At 44.7% G+C, this 22,496-nt stretch overlaps 1 protein-coding gene across 1 annotated transcript in view; it reads right to left on the bottom strand.

The window, feature by feature from the left end:
- Positions 1 to 210: 210 nt before the first annotated feature.
- The window catches only part of LOC143929619 (receptor-type tyrosine-protein phosphatase eta-like), a 50,059-nt gene continuing 27,773 nt past the window's right edge, over positions 211 to 22,496 (bottom strand). Inside the window, exons 10-13 of the mRNA XM_077453524.1 lie at positions 14,449 to 14,568; positions 12,227 to 12,387; positions 8,555 to 8,690; positions 211 to 2,763 (exon numbers count right to left, since the gene is read on the bottom strand). Coding sequence (XP_077309650.1) covers positions 2,566 to 2,763; positions 8,555 to 8,690; positions 12,227 to 12,387; positions 14,449 to 14,568 — 615 coding nt within the window. The 3' untranslated portion in view covers positions 211 to 2,565. The remainder of the gene's footprint in view (positions 2,764 to 8,554; positions 8,691 to 12,226; positions 12,388 to 14,448; positions 14,569 to 22,496) is intronic.

The raw sequence follows: 22,496 nt of genomic DNA on the forward strand, positions 1-22,496 counted from the left end.
GAAGGCGTCCTTTTGTCACGTTTTTTAGCTATTGTTCAGATATACCCATAGATATGTGTATATATATACATATATATATATATATATATATATATATATATATATATATATATATATATATATACTGTATATCCACACACACACATATATATATATATATATATATATATATATATATATATATATATATATATATATATCCACACACATATATATGTATATATATATATATCCACACATATATTTATATATATATATATATACGTTTTGTTGCAGCCCTTCTTGGTAGGGTTGCACCGTTACTAGTATCAGTATCAGTGCCGATACCGAGTATTTGCACAAGTATCGGTACTCATGCAAATACACAATGCCTGAAACGGATACTTTCAGGTTCGGGTCTTTGAGCTCTCAGCAGGTCTCCCCTGTTGACAGCTGAAGTGTTAAAGAAGTCTGTTAATTGGAGCTGTGAAAAAAAAAAAAAAAAATCAGCGGCAATGTTTATTAACAACATTGCTCAGCCACTGAAACACTAAAATAAAAAGAAACACTGTTTCTTTTTGTATCTTTCTGTTTCTTCAGCTGCAGATCAAAGGGATGAACAAATATTCCTCTGTTGAACCCCTTATTAACCCTTAATTTACTCTAATCAGCCTTAATTAACTCTCTATTCTCCTCCATTTAATTGTTATTTTTTGCTTTTTCTTTTTTCTTTTTTTTTTTTCACGTCTTTTTCTTTTTTTTCTGCTTTTTCTTTTTTTTTTTTTTCACGTCTATTTTATAAAACTTTTTTTTTGTTTGCTTTGTTAGTGAATATTTTTGCACATATATATATATATATATATTTACACATTTCACATTGAAAAAGCGCAAAATGGAAAAACAAAAATCTATTTAGTTCATTTGTAGATAACTTTTCAATGCTTTGTACCACTGCTGTCTGCTAAAGTGAAAACAAAACAGTTGAGGTAGGTAACGGAAATTTATCAGCGAGTACTAAAAAAAAAAAAAAAAAAAAGTATCGGCACTCGTAGTCGTTGTAAAAAAAAATGGTATCGGTGCATCCCTACTTCTTGGTCCTTAAGATGTACGACCATAGGAGTCAGTGGCCAATAGCCCTCTTCCTGTGGTCTCAAGTTGGTGTGCTTGTCTGCTGGGACGCCATCCTCCCTGGCAGTGCTTTCTCAATGCCAGTCAACAGTGGTTACCGGTTCAAATGTAGATATAGATAACTTTCAAATTAGGCATATATCATGAGCTCAGTACTTGACCATGAACAGTCCAAATATGGTCTCTCCCTCCAAAGCAGCATGCGCAGTGGCGTAACTAGAACCTTCAGGGCCCCGATGCAAGAAACCATGAAGGGCCCCCTTGAACCCCAGCCAGGGCCCTTCCCTCTGAGTCCGGCAGTGGAACTCCAGGGCATGGTCACAGGTATGACCCTTGTGAGCCCTGTACCACTGGTATCAATAGTTTTTTTTTATTATTTTTTTTTAATTTTTAGGTGCCCCATTGGGGGACTGTCCCTAGCCAGGATGGGGTCCCTGTCCCCAGAAGAGATGAGGTCCTTTTCTCCAGGGCAGATGAAGTTACTGCCCCCAGGTGAGAAGGGGTCCCTGTCCCCAGGGGAGGAGGGGGTCCCTGTCCCCACGTGAGAAGGTGTCCCTGTCCCCAGGGGGAGATGGAGGGGGTATGTAATGGTGTGTGGGGGATGGGGTCCTCTCACTCACCATGACCAAGCTGTAGGCCGCGCACTCATCCATGTTGGCCTGGGCTCCATCCAGTGTGCTGGACGGGCGATCAGCATATCTCCCAGAAAGACCTTTCATCATCTGTGTATAACGGGGGGGCGGGGGGCTGGCAGACAAGCCTGCAGTGTCCTCCGGGGAGCTCTCATAGGGCTGCACTGCATCTGTGTGCTTAAAGTTTGTTTACCCAGGAGTATGCAGTGCAGTGTGGGCCGGATCCGGGGGGGGGGGGGGGCAGGACTCTGGCTGGGGAGAACAGACATCGGACTGAGTGGCAATGCATGGAGCAGGAGAGGGTTACTCTGAGGAGCCGGCCGAGGACACAGGTCATGCGGGGAATGCACAACTAAAGAGCAGCCAGTGCGATAATCGAGCATAGAGCTCTGCTAGTCACCCTCCACCTCCAGCCACCCGTGTGCATGGTGCACTGGTACCCCTAGCTGCCTATGCTGCTGCCATATGTAGAGGGGGCTGCATGGGCCCCCTGCATCACAGGGCCCGGTTGCGGTCGCAACTGCTGCACCCCCTATAGTTACGCCCCTGAGCATGCGTCTTAACTTGAGGGCATATAATTGGCGAGATAGGCAACAAGTCTACCAGTTACATCAAAGCCACCATAAAGTCCAATCAACTTTGCGGCATAACGCAAATGATGCTCATCTTATCCCAGGAATCCTCCTCCCTGTAGTGTCTATCTGTTGCTGTAGGAGGGTATGGGTGGGGGTATCTTTGAATGTACCCTTTGAATGCTCCATACATTTTCGGGAATGTGCCAAGAAATGAAGCCAAAGTGCTAAACCTCATCCAGTTGGGATACCAGTCAGATGTCAATAGTTGAATGGTCTATATTTTCATAATCATTGGCTGTGGAGGTGTAACAGTTGATAACGGTTTGATATTCCGGATCATCTGAATTGATGGAATGTCCATCTGGATCAGTGTACCCCGGGTCACTGTTTCTCCGGTCTCTAGCTCTGATGATATCCAGGGTACAGCGGTGCAGGAATAAATACTCATCCTGAAAAGAGACAGAGAATACGTGGGATTGTTTCATTTAAAAAAAAAAACTGTTTTCCAAATTCTATAACACACAGAAGCCACTCGCATCTCATTGTTTGGACAGCTCTAAACCAATTAGATGTGAAATTGGATGTATGGGATTCTGCACTTTGTACATTGTAATTGCTGTATGCACCACCTCAATACAATTTAAAGTACATTGCCTTGCGGAAGTATTCGGCCCCCTTGAACTTTTCAACCTTTTGCCACATTTCAGGCTTCAAACATAAAGATATAACATTTTCATTTTTTGTGAAGAATCACCAACAAGTGGGACACATTTGTGAAGTGGAACGAAATCTATTGGATTTTTGAAACTTTTTTAACTAATAAAAAAATGAAAAGTGGGGCGTGCAAAATGATTCGGCCCCCTTGCGTTAATACTTTGTAGAGCCACCTTTTGCTGCGATTACAGCTGCAAGTCGCTTGGGGTATGTCTCTATCAGTTTTGCACATCGAGAGACTGAAATTCTTGCCCATTCTTCCTTGCAAAACAGCTGGAGCTCAGTGAGGTTGGATGGAGAGCGTTTGTGAACAGCAGTTTTCAGCTCTTTTCACAGATTCTCGATTGGATTCAGGTCTGGACTTTGACTTGGCCATTCTAACACCTGGATACGTTTATTTGTGAACCATTCCTTTGTAGATTTTGCTGTATGTTTGGGATCATTGTCTTGTTGGAAGATAAATCTCCGTCCCAGTTTCAGGTCTTTTGCAGACTCCAACAGGTTTTCATCCAGAATGGTCCTGTATTTGGCTGCATCCATCTTCCCCTCAATTTTAACCATCTTCCCTGTCCCTGCTGAAGAAAAGCAGGCCCAAACCATGATGCTGCCACCACCATGTGTGACAGTGGGGATGGTGTGTTGAGGGTGATGAGCTGTGTTGCTTTTACGCCAAACATATTGTTTTGCATTGTGGGCAAAAAGTTGGGTTTTGGTTTTATCTGACCAGAGCACCTTCTTCCACATGTTTGGTGTGTCTCCCAGGTGGCTTGTGGCAAACTTTAGACGAGACTTTTTATGGATATTTTGAGAAATGGCTTTCTTCTTGCCACTCTTCCATAAAGGCCAGATTTGTGCAGTGTACAACTGATTGTTGTCCTATGGACAGACTCTCCCACCTCAGCTGTAGTTCTCTGCAGTTCATCCAGAGTGATCATGGGCCTCTTGGCTGCATCTCTGATCAGTCTTCTCCTTGTCTGAGCTGAAAGTTTAGAGGGACGGCCAGGTCTTGGTAGATTTGCAGTGGTCTGATACTCCTTCCATTTCAAAATGATCGCTTGCACAGTGCTCCTTGCCTGGTGTGTTCCTTGGTCTTCATGATGCTCTCTGCGCTTTCAACAGAACCCTGAGACTATCACAGAGCAGGTGCCTTTATACAGAGACTTGATTACACACAGGTGGATTCTATTTATCACCATCAGTCATTTAGGACAACATTGGATCATTCAGAGATCCTCGCTGAACTTTTGGAGTGAGTTTGCTGCACTGAAAGTAAAGGGGCCGAATAATTTTGCACGCACAACTTTTCAGTTTTTTATTTGCTAAAAAAGTTTAAAATATCCAAAAGATTTCGTTCCACTTCACAATTGTGTCCCACTTGTTGGTGGTTCTTCACAAAAAATAAAAATTTTATATCTTTATGTTTGAAGCCTGAAATGTGGCAAAAGGTTGAAAAGTTCAAGGGGGCCGAATACTTTCGCAAGGCACTGTATATCTACAGCAAAAACCTTCTTTTTACAAGTAATGGAGACACAAAGACAGAGCACGGGAAGGTGTAAGTGATAAGAAAACATATTAATATTATAATTAAATATAATTATAATTTTACTGTAAGTAAAAGCAATATCCAGTGTGGCCACCAGGGGTCCATTAGGGGCGCCCGGGCGCCCCCCCCCTGTCCTCGCCACTCCCTATATGCAATGGATATCCACTGCTGCCGCAGCCGCCTCCTGTTCACGTGTCTGGCCCCTTTTGGGTCACGGACTTATGAATTAGAGTGGCCAGGTTTTTTTTAAGCACCTGATTAGAGCCAGAGGCTTTAATAGGCTTCAAAATAGGGTGGACTCGAGACGCGGAGAATTGCGTCTGGAGCCCACCCAGGTGTGTTGCAACAGAGCATGAAAATTCGCTGTTGCAACACTGATCCTCCTCCCGGCCAATCGGGAAGTGGATATGAAACCTGTTTCCCGGTTGGCAAAAAGGTGTGGCGATCCTATTGGATGCCTAGCGTCGGGAGGAGGACAGAGGAGACACCGCGGAAGCTATTTCAGGAGAAGACCCCGGGGCAGCTTTCCCCAAGCCCCCCACGCTCTCACCGCCTGAATTCAAGGTAAGGACATTGGGTGATTTTGGGGGAGTGTTTTAATGCCCCACCCCACCAGCTGCCACAGGAGGTGACCCCGGTCACTGTGTGTATTAGAAATTTATGCTTGTTTTTTTTTGCAGAGGCAGGCATGCTGATTGCACACCTGTGGGCTGGGTTCATATTCTTCCCCCGGGGTTAGAGCTCAGGCCTCCTAGTTGGAGAAGGCTCCACCCGGCAGACTGGAGGTCTGGCCCAGGAGTCAGGAGGACTCCACCCAACAGACAGGGGGTCTGGCCCAGGAGTCAGGAGGACTCCACCCTCCAGACAGGAGGTCTGTGCATGGGAGTCCGGGGGCTCCCATCTTCTCTAGGAGTCAAAGGCTGCAGGTGGCAGCCTGAACGTACATGTCTGCAGGAGGCAGATGGAGTCCACGACAGTGCAGCATGAAGCTAAACCTGAGTAAGTTAGGATAGCGCTTAAAAGAAGCGTACTTTTGTGTTGGTCTGAGGAGCAGACCTAAGGCCTAGGCGTGAGGCCTGAAGCAGCCGTGTGGCAAGTGAGTAAGCCAGGAGGATGAAGTAGCAAGTTGCAGAACCCCCTGCAAGGGAAATTGCTGTTTTGTGAACGTTCCATTCCTTTAAATAAAAGTGGGCTGCCATGCTCTTAAAAATACTGTCTGGACTGGCATTACTTCTTCAAATTACAGGCACCATTTGAGTTTAATCAATACTCTTTGATGCTGCTATGTAGATGTTCTTAGGTGTAATGACCACTTACATTGTGGCCTAAGAACATCTACATAGCAGCATCAAATAGTGTATTCCCAGTCTTGTCCTGAGGTGTCAGTATGAAAGTATGTAATACTAAAGCATAAAAACAGTCACAAAATGAAGTCCAAATCCACCACTGTGACAATAATAAAAAATAAACCCAGTGTGATCGAATGCTTGCAACACCCACGTGCACCTCCACCTCTGATTAAGAGGACTCTTACCAGAATCTTTGGACCCTTTATACATAAAGAGTCAAATGGGTTTGTATAGAAAAAAATCTGGGTTGCCCCCCGATGACGTCAGCTTTAATGAAACGCATAGGGCAGAGCTTACGCACCCGACATCATTACACTCCCATTTACAAGGACGTTTTTGATCGATTTGATCTTGTATATTTACTTAATTTTAATATAATTAAAGAGGCATACAGTTTTACATTATGTGAGTCTCTCCAGCTCCAGGGAAAGCAGCACAATGGAGTCCGGTGGGGATCCAGAGTCCTGTACTGGTTAGCAGTCATAGACAAAGCTGGCACGATATGATCAGCTTCCTCCTACAGGAGTTCTATGTGCAAACTGGGGGTAAATCGGGCAACGCATTTCAGGACAATCCACCTCTTCCTCAAGCCTAATTTTGCAGTGGCAGTTGGAGATCTCTAATCCTGGTCTTTAAATATATAATGTTAGCCTTCGGAATTATGATCTGTAGTGGATCACTTTTCAAAGCGTGTTTAACAGGCAGTGAGGAAACATTATATTGCCTGTTCAATGCTTGTTCTAACTCCTAAAATCACATGCATGCATTTACTTGAATGGGTTGGGTTCGGTGGCGGTACTGCCGATGGGTGGTTTCTGCAAAGCATTGTGGCCGAAGCATGTGCACACTCCGGTTTTTTTCCATTTGCAGTGTAAGCCCTTGTACACGCGGTCGGAGATTTCCGACAACCAAATCCGTCAGATTTTGTCTGTCGGATTTTGTCCGAAACTGTTGCATACACACGGTCGGACAAAGTTGTCGGAAAATCCAATCTTTCAGAACGTGATGACGCTATTTCGTTACGATGGGACTACGTTCAGGCTAGTAGCCAATAGCTTTGATGTAGGAATTTGATCTGAGCATGCGTGGCACTTTGTCCGATCGGAATTCTCTACACATGATCGGAGTATGTCTGATCGGAGCAGTTTGTCGGAAAATATTTCCAGCACGTTGAAAAATTTGGTCCGACGGACACAGTCCGATGCAGACCACACACAGTCGGAATATCCGACAAAACGGTTAGATAGGACACATTCCGACGGAATCTCCGACCTTGTGTATAAGGGCTAAGAGGGGGCAGTTGGGGCAGGGCAGTAAAAACACAGTTCAACTCTGTTTTTACTGCCCCCAACCTCAGGTGTAAATGAGCCCTAATGGTTTGATGGTCTTTGTTGATGAATGCTGCATTTGGCATTGAAATACTGAAAAGCATTTTAATGCCAAATGCAGAAGGGGTTGCGTTTGACCCACTTTGCCTATAATGGGAACGAATTTCAACCGGACCTGCTGCCTCCAAAGAAATGCACCACAAAGCTGGTTTAACCACTTCCCGACCAGCGCACGACGATGTACGTCGACAGAATGGCACGGGCAGGCATATTGGCGTACAGGTATGTCCAATATTCGATGCCGCCCTGCCAGCGGCGCACTCCCGCGCTGGTCGGGACCCCCGTGAGTCCGGTCGCGGGACCCGCGGACTCGATCGGAGCGGCCGAATGGAGGAAATGCTGTGTAAACAACATTATTCCATTCTGCCTAGCAACTAGTGACGCTGATCTCTGCTCCATGTGATTGGAGCAGAGATCAGTGTACACTAAATGAAAGCCCAACCCCCCTACAGTTAGTAACACACCCCTAGGAACACTTAACCCCTACACTGCCACCCACTGGTTAACCCCTTCACTGCCAGTGTCATTTACACAGGAATCACTGCATTTATATAGCAGTGATTACTGTATAAATGACAATGGTCCCAAAAATGTGTCAAAAATGTCCGATGGGTTCCCGACAATGTCGCAGTCACAATAAAAATCGCAGATCGCCGCCATTACTAGTAAAAAAAAAAATAATAAAAAATTATTAATAAAAATGCTATAAAACTATCCCTATTTTGTAAACACTATAACTTTTGCGCAAACCAATCAATAATCGCTTATTGCGATTTTTTTACCAAAAATATGTAGAAGAATACGTATCGGCCTAAACTGAGGGAAAAAAATGTTTTTTTATATATTTTGGGGGATATTTATTATAACAAAAAGTAAAAAATAATGCGTTTTTTTTCAAAATTGTCGCTCTATTTTTGTTTATAGCGCAAAAAATAAAAACCGCAGGGGTGATCAAATACCACCAAAAGAAAGCTCTATTTGTGGGAAAAAAAGGACGTCAATTTTGTTTGGGAGCCATGTCGCACGACCGCGCAATTGTCAGTTAAAGCGACGCAGTGCCGAATCGCAAACAGTGGTCTGGTCTTTGACCAGCAAATTGGTCCGGTCTGAAAGTGGTTAATGCAGTCTAATTCCGCGTACACACGATCGCACATTCCGACAACAAAATCCATGGGATTTTTTTTCCGACGGATGTTGGCTCAAACTTGCCTTGCATACATACATACGGCCGCACAAAGTTACTTACCTTAGTCTGTATCATGGACGGCCGACACAGGAATAGGTCATTAACTGTATTGTACACATCTACAGTATTATCCATCTCTAACTGAGTAGCAATGCGACTGAGAGCGATGAAAATTCCGCATCGGCTGCCTCCAGTTCTATGAAAAGAAATTACATTGTAAAAATGGATAATAAACGTCCCCTTAAAATAGATTCAAAGAGATCCCGTCACCAACCTTAAAAACTGCAGGTAAAAGCACAGAAAAATCAAGTCGTTTAAATACTCTCTTGCAGTGTTTTTCCTTAAATTATTATCTATTCACAACGTAATGTGTCTTCAAACAAGCTAGAAAATTTGATTCTTCAAGACAGTCAATTCTCCAGCACAGCTCCCTCCCTCCTTGCATGTCATATTTGCACTGCCTGTGCTGGCCCAGCTCCTCTGCCCCAACCATTGCCTCCCTACATAACCTTTTTACGTAGCTGCCAGGGGATGGAGTAAAAGAAAATGCTGTAGAGTGTGACTTGAGTGACAGCTCTGGGTCTGTTGGGGCTGCTGACCTCACGTTAAAAATGGCGACAACCAGCAGCAGTTTCAGGGCTTTTGGATGTCCATACATGGGAGGCTTAAAAAGGTAAATATGCAAAGACACATTAAATTACCATGTTATATTTTGAAGATTGTTGTTGAAATGAATGATTTGGTGGCAGATAAGGTCACTTTAAAAACCCTGGTTCCCAATTTGTGGACCAGGAAGTGCATGCGGCTCTTTTTCACTTTTTGTGTGGCCCTTGCAGCCCCTGCAGACACTAATTTGTGTTTCCCTATGGCCCTGTTATAGCAGTGATCTCTAATAATATGCCTCTTTTAGCATGATCCTAGTCTCTAACAATTCCTACAACATGTTCACAGTCTGACAGTCTCTAACCATCTAATGTATGGTGCTCACAGTTTCTCACCATGTCTTGTGCCATGTTCACAGTCTCTGACCATCTCTTGTATCATATCTACAGTCTCTGACCATCTATTGTATCATGTCTGCAGTGTCTGACCATCTCTTATATCATGTCAGCAGTTTCTGACCATCTCTTGTATCATGTCTGCAGTCTCCGGTCATCTTTTGTACCATGTCTGCAGTGCCTCACCATCTCTCGTGTCATCATTTCAACAATCTCTGACATCTCTTATATCATGTCGGCAGTCTCTGACCATCTCTTGTATCATGTCTGCCCTCTCTGATCATCTCTTGTATCATGTCTGCCCTCTCTGATCATCTCTTGTATCATGTCTGCAGTCTCTGACCATCTCTTGAAATAAAACAAGGGAAAAAGAAGACGAAGAAGGGGAAAACACAAAAAAACTCAAAAAAATTGTTGGTTGTGTTGGACTTTTTAGGCATACTAGTATAATTGAATATATAAAAAGTCCAACACAACCAACAATTTTTGTTGCAGTTTTTTGTGTTTTCCCCTTCTTCGTCTTCTTTTTCCCTTGTTTTATTTCAAATTATTGAAAGGACGTGGCATTTGGAATTTTTATTTTGCAGTGTATCCACAGAACCACCCTGTGTTAGATACACACTATATATTTTTTTCTGACCATCTCTTGTATCATGTCTACAGTGTCTGACCTTCTCTTGTATCATCATGTCAGTCTCTAACCATCTCTTATATCATGTCGGCAGTTTCTGACCATCTCTTGTATCATGTTGGCAGTGCCTGACCAGCTCCTGTATCATGTCAACAATCTGACCATCTCTTATATTAGGTCTGCAGTCTTTGACCATCTCTTGTATCATGTCTTCAGTCTCTGACCATCTCTTGTATCATGTCTGCAGTATCTGACCATCTCTTGCATCATCATGTGAGTCTCTGACCATCTCTTATATCATGTTGGCAGTTTCTGACCATTTCTTGTATCATGTTCATGTCCACAGTCTCTCTTGTATCATGTCTGCAGTCTCCGATCATCTCTTGTATCATGTCTGCAGTACCTGACCATCTCTTGTGTCATCATGTCAACAATCTCTGACATCTCTTATATCATGTCTTCACTCTATGACCATCTCTTGTATCATCATGTCAGTCTCTGACCATCTCTTATATCATGTTGGCATTTTCTAACCATCTCTTGTATCGTGTTCATGTCCACAGTCTCTAGCCATCTCTTATATCATGTCTGCAGTCTCTGACCATCTCTTGTATCATGTCTGCAGTACCTGACCATCTCTCGTGTCACCATGTCAACAATCTCTGACATCTCTTATATCATGTCTTCACTCTATGACCATCTCTTGTATCACATCTACAGTCTCTGACCATCTCTTGTACCATATCTACAGTCTCTGACCATCTCTTATATCATATCTACAGTCTCTAGCCATCTCTTGTATCATGTCTGCAGTCTCTGACCATCTCTTACAAATACAAACATACAACACACCAAAGAATGAAAAACCCAGTGAACCTAAATAAGTGAACCTAATAGGTAAAAGAAATAAGAAAACCTGCCCAAACTAACTCTGTACAAATGATGGGGTAACAGAACAGAGCAAAAGCAGACTGAGGAGCAAGGGGTGAGCCAGGATGGGGAGAAGGTGGGATTGGGATCAGGATCGGGAACAGAGCCACAGGTCACAGGAAACAAGGCACATGGGGCATACAGGCAGAACACTGAGGTGTTCTGGAATAGCATAGGAGGGACCAAATACTCTCCAGCAGCCAGCATCAGGTGAAGACTAATTGCTAGGAACTGCTGGCAACTGGGAGACACCCACTGGTTAACACCAGAACTACAGTATTCAGGTCTGGGAACCACAGTGCCACCAGAAGGCGATACAGTTTCTAACAGTTTCTCCTGTTAAGAAGTGGCCTCAGGACAATATAACCAGACTTGGATATACGAGTCAATATGAGAGATTAAATTGCCAAATGAGTCCAAGGAAAATACATTTTTCATAGTCAGAAGATGTGCCAGATTCCCTTCTGGTGACCGACAGACAAGATGCCCTGCAGGCTAGATGTTGCACCAAGCACCAGACCACTGGGGGCAGTCTGGGCAGCAGGCAGAGGACCATCTTAGGCAGGCTGGACAGCAGGCACAGGGCCATTAGAGGCAGGCTGGAAAGTGGGCACAGGACCATCGGAGGCAAGCTGGGCAGTAGGAACAGGACCATCAGAGGCAGGCTGGGCAGCAGGCAGAGGATCAACAAAGATAAGCTGGGCAGTTGGCATAGCCTCAACAAAGGCAAGCTGGGCAGTGGGCACAGGATCAAAAAAGGCAAACTGGGCAGTGGGCACAGGATCAACAAAAGCAAGCGGGGCAGTGGGCACAGGATCAACAAAAGCAAGCGGGGCAGTGGGCACAGGATAAACAAAGGCAAGCTGGGCAGTGGGCACAAGACCATAGGAGGCTGGCTGGGCAGCAGACACAGGATCAACAAAGATAAGCTGGGCAGTGGGCACAGGATCAACAAGGGTAAGCTGAGCAGTGGGCACAGATCTCCATTAAGGAGATTTACTCTCTCTGTTTTCCATGTTTACTGTTATCACCAAAAGTGAAAATAAAAGGAAAATCCCAAATTTTGGGTTGTCCCTAGAACAATAATAGAGAGGAATTTCTCCAATGGGGACACTACTTCTGGTGACCCTGGTAAAAAGAAAATACATTGTTATACTTTTAGATATTTTGTACCTGCAGTGCACCAAGGTGGGGTATTTACTAGGATGTTGCTCTCTATGCTGCACAACGTGAGTCACAAAGTTTATAAGGAGCTCTTGTTCACATAAGTCACTATCCACCGGCCACGAGGTGTACTGGAACTGCTTCACCTGAAAACTGCCTTTCTTCTTAACCTGTGTTAGAAAAAAAATATTTCTTTGTAAATTTTGTGTTCAGCGTTGGGTTAACAGTTAATTAGATCCTAATCTCATGAAGTCTAACCCCACTTTGTGCTGATATGTCACGATTCTTTAAAGCGGGAGTCCGCCGGGACCCCGCGTTTTTTTTTTTTTTTTTTTTAAAAGCCAGCAGCTACAAATACTGCAGCTGCTGACTTTTAAAATAGTGACACTTACCTGTCCAGCGCGCCCGCGATGTCGGCACCCTAAGCCGATCTCCCGATCGTCTCTCGGGTGCTGCCGCCGCCATCTTGGGTATGGGAATCAGGAAGTGGAGCCTTTCGGCTTCATTTCCCGGTTCCCTACTGCGCATGCGCGAGTCGCGCTGCGCAATAAGGATGGACCCGCTGCCTCTGGGATCCGTGTGTTTCCCAGCAGGCAGCGGGGGACTTTCGGAAAGGGGCGTAATCTACGCCCCTTTCCGCAGAGAGCTATCCCGGAAGTGGGTGCAGATACCTGTACTGTACAGGTACCTGCACCCCCCCCCCCCTGAAAGGTGCCAATTGTGGCACCGGAGGGGGGGGGGGGGTTCCGATGAGCGGAAGGTCCACTTTAGGGTGGACTTCCGCTTTAAAGTGGTTGTATGCTCACTTTTTTAACTTTTACCTACAGGAAAGCCTATAATAAAGCTTACCTGTAGGTAAAAAAATATCTCCTAAACCTGTACGGTTTAGGAGATATTCCCCTCGGTATGCGCCGCTGACTGCAGCGGCGCATGCGCACAAGGGGGTTCTCGCCGTGAAAATCCGGCAGCGGCCGGACTGAAATCTCCCGCGCATGGGGACGATATCGCGGCTCCGGCCACTCACAACGCCGGAGCCGCGATACCCGGAAGAAACGTCGAGGGAGCATGTCAGCTCCCTCGGCGTGGATCGGGCCAGATGTCGGGGCCTCGTTCTAAGGTAAGTATTTCATAATGAGCTAGTATGCGGTGCATACTAGCTCATTATGCCTTTTGCTTTGCAGGTTTAAAAAAAAAAAAAAAAAAATTGCGGGTTTACTACCGCTTTACCAAGTGGAGAGAGTTCTCACAGCTGGGGAAAAAAATAAAAATAAAAATCTGGGCAGCCTGCCAAGTTTAATCACAACACTCCAATAAGTAAAAACAAAGTATCTTTTCGTTGTTTTATCAAAGGAAAGAACTCCAGCAGTGTGTAAATGAAGGAAGTTTAACCATTTAAAGACCAAACCTCTTCTGACATTTGTTGATTAAATGTAAAAATCATTATTTTCTGCTAGAAAATTACTTGGAACACCCAAACATATTTTATTTATTTTTTTATTTATTTTTTTAGCAGAGACCCTATAGAATAAAATGTTGGTTGTTGCAATATTTTACGTCACACCGTATTTGCACAGCGGTCTTGCCAACACAATTTAAAAAAATAAATAAATACACTTTAATGAATTAAAAAACAAAACAAAAAAAAAAAAAAACGAAACAGTAAAGTTAGCCCATTTTTTATTTTTTTTTTATAATGTGAAAGATGTTACACTGAGAGAATCGTGATCTTTATTCAAAAGCAAAAAAATTGTGATTCACATTTACGCCAAAATCGTGCAGCTCTACTGAAGCATAATAAACACTGTTTGCTAGGCTTCAGTTATGAATGAACACAGTGAGTGAGTGTGTTCACTGTGTTCATTTAGAAAAAGGAAGGGGCCGGGAAATTACCTATTACATATTACATATTTTCTAGCAGCTTCCCCCACTGTCCATCCTGAAACATGCCCTGCAGCAGCCAGGGGAGAGGAGAGGAGGGAAGCCAGTAGCACTGCAGGGCAGGGGAGCCAACAGGGGGGTTGGGGGGGAAGCTCGGGCAGTAGGGGAAATTGCACATAGTGATTAGGGTGTGCCCAGGTACACCTGGCACACCCCTGCGCACACGCCTATGACAATATGGTTTTCTGATGTACAGGTCATTCTAAAAAACATGTATTGTTGTAAAAACTAAAAAGAATAAGATAACCGTTCCCCTTTCAACAGCAGCCACATAACAAAGGTCAGCCACTCACATGCGTAAGCGCAAATTCTCTGCAAGTCCAGCCTACGGAGGGCTTTTCTTCAACATAAGTCACCAGCACGTTGCCAAATAGTCTGGATTCTGTCGAAGGCCAATACACTTCACTGGATGCCTAAAATAGAGAAGAAAAGAGAATTCAAACATATTGAAATATCTACATTATTATATAATGTTTTTTTTTTATATTTATACACAAATGTTTTGCTTTTCATTTCTATTTCAAACTGAATGGGTTGTCTCACAAGGTGATCGTTTACAATCACTTTAACTAGTTAACCCCTTAAAGTCGGGTGCCCCCTAAAAAAATTTTTTTAAAAGTCAGCAGCTACAAATACTGCAGCTGCTGACTTTTAATAATCGGACACTTACCTGTCCCGGGGTCCAGCACCGGCATTTTTTTTACTGTGGGCACCAGGCCAGGCACCAACCGCGCATGCGTGAGCGGCACCGCGCGCGTGATACGCCACGTGACAGGTCCCAGATGACTGTGCGGCGCCAAGGGGAAGTGATGTCAGTGCCCGGGCACTGAAGGAGGCAGACTACGAGGGACCCCCTAGCAACAGGCATTTAGAGGTGAGTAAAAAAAAAATTGTTTCCAATTATTTTTTTTTTTACTTTTTTTTATGAATTTTAAGCTACTTTTTATTTTTTTTATTTTTTTTGGTGGCAACACCACTTTAAGGACAAAGCCTCTTTTTGAGATTTGTTGTTTACAAGGTGGCTGATTTCCTGGGAAAAAAAAACAAAAAAAAAAAACACTCTTCTTCTTTACAGCTTTAATTAAATACTGTAATGAAGTACAGTATGTCCCATGCAGGCTGTGGGATTCTGTAGAAATCTTCACTGCAGGCCTGCCCTGTCCTCTTCCTGCTGCTGAAATTCCAGTGATGTGGGAATTAACAGCTCTGGGTCTCCAGGCTCAGCTGCACTAAAAATGATCTGACGGGGGAAATGCCCCTCCTGCTCTCTATTCCATTAAGAAAAATTATTTCACTGATTAATCCCTTCATGACTAAACCTTTTTCTGACGTTAGTTGCTTATGAGTTAAAATACATTTTTTATTTTTTTGCTAGACAATTACTTAGAACCTCCAAATATATATATATATATATATATATATATATATATATATATATATATATATATATATATATATATATATATATATATATATATATATATGTGTGTGTAGCGCCGGCTCCTGAAGAGCACGCTCTATATGTTTTGAAATTTAAGGTTACACCTGAACTGCAGTTTGGTTTGGGTATAATTATTCCAAATTTTGACCTCAGCGTCAGTCTCACTGGACTATAGGGTGTTCGGCCTGGCCATAGGGGAGCGCTGTCTCTTCTAGCAGGCACGGAACCACAGACTGGTTGAGTGCTTTAAGGTTACTTCCTGTCTGAGCCCGCCCAGTGGGAGTGTCACTCTCGCTGTGCTTTCTGGGAGAGGGTACTTAAGATGCGGATGTCACGTGGTTCGGGTTTCCGGTCCAGAAGTATGCTCTGATTCCATGGTCCTGGTTCTCCTGTCCATCCCCTAGGAGGCCTATGGCATGGGGTGCGGATCCACCCAACTTTACATCTTGGGGCTGGCTAGCCCAAGGTGAGGAAACTAAGGAAGTGATTCGGAGGTGGTATATATATATATATATATATATATATATATATATGTATATATGTATATATATATATATATATATATATATATATATTTTTTTTTTTTTTTGTTAACAGAAAACCTAGAGAATAAAATGGTAATCGTTGCAATATTTTACGTCACACTGTATTTGCGCAGTGGTTTTTCAATACTTTTGGAAAAAATACAGTTTCATGATTTAAAAAAATAATTTTTTTTTGTATAATGTGAAAGATGATGTTACGCCGAGTAAATAGATACCCAACATGTCATGCTTTAAAATTTTCGCATGCTCGTGGAAGGGCGACAAACTACGGTACTTAAAAATCTTCATAGGCTTTAAAAATGTCTACAGGTTACCAGTTTAGAGTTACAGAGGAGGTCTTACACTAGAATTATTGATCTCACTGTTTACATTTGCGGTCGCGACTTACGTATGTATTCGCTTCTGCGCGCAAGCAGGGAATGATGGGGCGCTTTCATTTTTTTTTTGTCTTATTTATTTTATTTTATTTTATTTTTACACTGTCCCTTTGAAAAGAAAAAATTCTGATCACTTTTATTACTGCCAAAAGGAATGTAAACACTAGGGATGAGCTTCGTGTTCGAGTCGAACGTACGTTCGACTCGAACATTGGCTGTTCGTGCGTTCGGCGAATTCCGAACGTTTTGGCCGTTCGCGTCAAAATTCGAGTGACGCGCGCGCGGACCACAATGCACTGCGTTGGCGCAGTGCATTGCTGTCCGATGATTGGCCAAGCATGCACTGTGACCCCGCATGCTTGGCCAATCGCAGCGCCGGCAGCGAGGAGAGCCATGATTGGCCACAGGCAGGATGCCTGTGGCCAATCATAGCTCAGACTGTGTAGTGCACGCCCCACACTATATAAGGCCGCCTTTAAGGCCGCCTCCTGTAGTGTGTTACTTTGCATCTGAAGCAGTGGGTGTTCTGTGTACCTTCAACACAGTACACACCAATCGTTTTTGGCTGATTTCCTGTCTTGCTGCTGTGTAGTGGTTGTTGTCTGTGCCCTGACTGCAGTATACACCACTATATTCACCTCACCTATATAGCTAGTGATCTAGCTTTAACCACTTAACAACTGCCCATTGCCGATTAACGGCTTCAGGGCGGTTGTTTAACTCAGAGAGGCCGTTAATTAACGGCCTCCCAGAATTCTGCTCTCGCGTGCCCCGAGGTGTGCGCACTCGAGAGCATCCGTGACCGCCGGGTCCACAGGACCCGGCGCATCACGGTAAACGGCCGCTCATAGCGGCCATTTACCACGTGATTGCTCCGTCAAATGACGGAGTGATCACTTGGAAACAAACCGGCGTCATGTTATGACGCCGGTTCCTCCCTCCCCTTTCTGTACCGATCGGTACAGCGGAGGGGAAAGAGATCGGTGTCAGCAGCGATGTGGGCTGCATCTGCAGTGCCCACATCGCTGCTCACCGAATTTAACCCCTCAATTCCCTGCCAATACTCTGCAATACCAGTGCATACTCTGCAGTACCCTGCCATTACTCTGCAGTACCCCCCATTACTCTGCAGTAACCCCCATTACTCTGCAGTACCCCCCAATACTCTGCAGTACCCGCCATTACTCTGCAGTACCCCCAATACTCTGCAGTACCCCGCCATTACTCTGCAGTGCAGTACCCCGCCATTACTCTGCAGTGCAGTACCCCGCCATTACTCTGCAGTGCAGTACCCTGCCATTACTCTGCAGTAACCCCCATTACTCTGCAGTACCCCCCAATACTCTGCTGTACCCGCCATTACTCTGCAGTGCAGTACCCCGCCATTACTCTGCAGTGCAGTACCCCGCCATTACTCTGCAGTGCAGTACCCCGCCATTACTCTGCAGTGCAGTACCCCGCCATTACTCTGCAGTGCAGTACCCCGCCATTACTCTGCAGTGCAGTACCCTGCCATTACTCTGCAGTACCCCCCATTACTCTGCAGTAACCCCCATTACTCTGCAGTACCCCCCAATACTCTGCTGTACCCGCCATTACTCTGCAGTGCAGTACCCCGCCATTACTCTGCAGTGCAGTACCCTGCCATTACTCTGCAGTACCCCCAATACTCTGCAGTACCCTGCTATTACTCTGTAGTACCCCGCCAATACCCCGCCAATACTCTGTAATACCCTGCCATAAATTGCCATGCCCAGCCATACTCAGAGATACCCAGCCATACTCGGTGATACCCTGAAGTACCCAGCCATAGACGCCCCCCACCCCTCACCACCCTCCGGTGCTTCTAACAACTCGCCAGTACGATCAAAGCCAGAATCTTTTTTTTAATTTTTTATTTCAGGCTTCCCAGCCTAGAGGTGAGATGTGGGGTCATATTGACCCCCCAGATTTCACTGTAAAGAGGACCTGTCACCCCATATTCCTATTACAAGGGATGTTTACATTTCTTGTAATAGGAATAAAAGTGATCAAAAATATATTTTTGGGAAAAAAAATGTCAAACTAAAATAAATAAAGTAAAATGAACAATAAAAAAATAAAATAAAAATTAAAGCGCCCATGTCCCCATGTGCTCGCATGTGCCACACATGTGAGGTATCGCCGAGAATGTTAGAGCGAGAGCAATAATTCTAGTCCTAGACCTCCTCTGCAACTCAAAACATGTAACCAGTAAAAAAATATTTAAAGCGTCGCCTATGGGGATTTTTTAAGTAGCGACGTTTTGCGCCATTCCACGGGCATGTGCAATTTTGAAGAGTGACATGTTTGATATCTATTTACTCTATTTTACCGCTATAATATAGGGCAGGCCCCTACTTTCAAACATCCAACTTACAAACATCTCCTACTTGCAAACGCAAGGAGACAGCAGCAAGTGAGATGAAAAAAGATGGACGACAAAACAAATTATACAGGGGTGATAACCCTTCCCTATGTTTTCCAAAAAGCTTAAAAATATTTTTTTTGACTGGAGCTACACTTTAAAAATGTACCGGTTGAAATGACAAACAGATTCAACTGAACACAACAAACCTACACAGTCCCTGTCTTGTTTGCATCGCCTGTATACTGCTGTTCTGAGTATATAGGGCCTGGGGGCCACACGCATTTCCTTTTTTTAATATGGGTACGGGGTTCCCCTTAATATGTGTACAAGACCCAAATAGGCTGGTAATGGGCAGGGAGGGCTACCCATGCCATTTTTCTGAATGATGTTCAACCATATTGCAGGAACCAGATATAACATTAAAACCGCAAGCAGTTTTAAATGGTGTTATTTCCGTTTAATGTCATTTTGTGCAGGGACTGTTCTAAACACGGGAAACACGTGGCACTTCACAGGCATACTACAGACACCCCCCAGGCACCATATTTAAAGGAATATTTCACTTTTCACTTTAATCGTCATTAAAATCAGTGCTCCCGCCAAAACGGTAGTTTTTAAAACTTTTTTTTGCAGTGACCCATGTCCCCTGAGGCAGGAGGCAGGTCCCCAAACCCTTTTTAGGACACTATCTTGCATATTAGCCGTTAAAATTAGCATTTTCCAATTCGAACGTTCGAGTCCCATAGACTTCAATGGGGTTCTAACGTTCGTACCGAACGCGGGGGTCGTTCGCAAGTTCTGGTGCGAACCGAACCGGGGGGTGTTCGGCTCATCCCTAGTAAACACCCCTTGTGACAGTAATAGGCAAGTGACAGGTACTCTTTATGGAGGGATCTGGGGGTCTATAAAACCCCAAATCCCTCCTTTGCACTTAAAGGTATTCAAAACGGCAAGTATGGCTGATTTGAAATGCGGTCATTTTTTTAAATTCTAAATCTGTAGAAAATTATTATTTTTTTTTTTTTTAGTTAAATTCAGCCTTAGACAAAGCGTTTGGGATGCATTTTAAACATTTTCCCCAAATACCTGCTCTTACTGGATAAGGCAACAGACTCGTAACTGGCAAGCTCTGCACTGCAAATTGAGAACTCCTGCTCACCCTTTGGTACTACGGCCCATAAAAAACCCTGGCCACCTGGCTTAGGCATTGCTGCAAAAGTATTATTATTTTTTACAGAAGGGGACCCATGCCCAGCCCCCAACCACGAGGACCAGGTTATCCCATTTATGTCTAAGAAAAAGCATTGCCCATCCAAAAACTTGAAAACCCTCCACAAGAATCCCCCCCCCCCATAGAATAAAGGAATCATGAGTCTGCTGAATTCATGATTGCTGTCCTCCTACAAGAGCATGGCTGAATTTGGTGGGTGTCAGCATGTATAGTGGTCCAGCTTCTTTTTTAAGGGTAGGGTTGGTTGGGTGCCATTCTTTTTGTGCTGCTAGAGATTGGCTTTAGACTTAGTTGGTTACCTTCATTGCCCTGACCTCACTTAAACTCTGGATGCACTATCTCCAGTGGGAGGGGGGGGGGGGGGTGCGAGGGGGGGCTACCGCCCCAATGCAAAATTTAGAGGGGCGCTGTCATGAGTGGGGATAAAAGCCCCTTGTTAAACTTATGATGCCGGAGAATCCACGTTGTTCAGTAACAGCGGCCGTTCATGCGGTGCAGGCGGGCAGCTGGGGGATCCGTATCATGGTGGTGATCAGCGGGGGGCCGAGCCGAGGACAGATAGGCTGGCCGCCGGTGAGCCCGGGACATAGGGTGGGGGGCCGGTATCCGGGGGCCCCCTTATTAAAGGGGGCTCCCGGATTCCGATAAGCCCCCTGCCCGCAGACCCCGACAACCAACAGCCAGGGTTGTCGGGAAGAGGCCCTTGTCCTCATCAACATGGGGACAAGGTGCTTTGGGGTGGGGGGGCCACGTGCCCCCCCCCTTCCCCAAGGCACCCCCCATGTTTTTGGGCACGCGGCCTGGCACGGCTCAGGAGGTGGGGCGCTCGCTCGTCCCCCCCTTTCCTGGCCGGCCGGGTAGCGTGCTCAGACAAGGGTCTGAAGTGGACCTGGGGGGGGGGACCCCCACGCCGATTTTTTCCCCTTTAAGTCCATACCAGGTGCCTACCTGGAGACGCGCTCAAAATAAGCAGACTTTCTTCCGCGTGTGTGGGCGAGTCCGTTCATTTCAAAAGTACGGTGTATTAGTCCGCTGAAAAAGTGCCGTGTGTGGGCAAGTAGCCTGTTCGGAAAGTCCGGCGGACAGTCCGATGGGAAGTCCGCCAGACTAAGTCCGCCGGATAGTCCGCTACGTGTGTACGGGGCATAATAAAGGTGTAAAACGCCGCTCAACCAACCCGATCCATGTTAGGTGTGAATGACGGCCTCAGCAAGCGCTGCTCCACTGACCTCACCCTCTGCGTTGATGCACAGGGGCTCACTGCCGTTTATTTGGTGTCAACTCTTGTTTACACCAAATACTCATTACTATCATATGTCTATCATTCGATTAATGGACTCATTTTGATTAATTATAATGCACATACAGATTCAACTACTTTTAGCTGATCTCCTTGCATTGCAACTCTGCATTAGTCAGTGGTAAATGTGGTATACACTATATACAATCACCCGACACTAGTTAGTTTCCACAATCCATGACTTAACTTCACAGTTCACACAAATACGTTTTAAATTCAAACTGTAGCACTGATGTAAATAATTTTTTCCCCCCACAGTAGCGTGACAATCCCTCCACCTCCGGGTCTAACTAATCACTCTCACCTTATGGCATGGACCCCTGTGCAAACAGGTGGTCATGCAAGCGGGTATCAAAAGGGTTAACACAGACCATAAACTTCTCTCACATCTCCTTAGATCTCAGCAAGGACGCCAGGTCATGGGTAGAAAGAAAAGATATCAGTGCTCACCGCTTACGTATAAGATTTCATTTTTGTGTTCAAACACAAACTACTCACATAAAGATGATAAAAACACAGCATGTAAAGCCGACAATCGTGTTAGTTCCATAGGGCAGCAACGGGTGACGTCATGCATAGCTCCTCCCCGTACGCGTTACGTTCAATCGGATCTTCAACGTCACCTGACTCTTCCCCCCTTCCCTTCGTTAGCAGGCGAAGGCACTTGGGGGAAGGGAGAGGAGTCCAGTGACGTTGATGCCTGTGACATCACCGGATCTCAGACGGAACTCCCTGAAGGCCCGGAAGCCGGCAGAGAGGTGAGTACTGAGCAAAAGAATTTCGATCGATCAAAAAAATTAATCCATTAATCGAGGAATTAATCTTTCATTTCCGCAGCCCTACTTTTTTTTTTTTTTTTACTTGACCTGTTTGATATGACTTATTTGTTAATAAAATATATTTTTGTACTATATCATTGTCCATCTTGCCTGTAAAGTCTAAATTAGGGCCCATTGGCCCTTTATCCTTTCTCTCTTCCAATCAAGTTTTATACGAATGTGGCTTTAGGAGTGTTATTTCAATTTTGGCGACACGAACGTTGGCGTTTCGGAAGGCAT

This window comes from Lithobates pipiens, unplaced genomic scaffold (assembly GCF_037356315.1).
Source record: "Lithobates pipiens isolate NorthernLeopardFrog02 unplaced genomic scaffold, aLitPip1_a1.2 Scaffold_24, whole genome shotgun sequence".
NCBI lineage: Eukaryota > Metazoa > Chordata > Amphibia > Anura > Ranidae > Lithobates > Lithobates pipiens.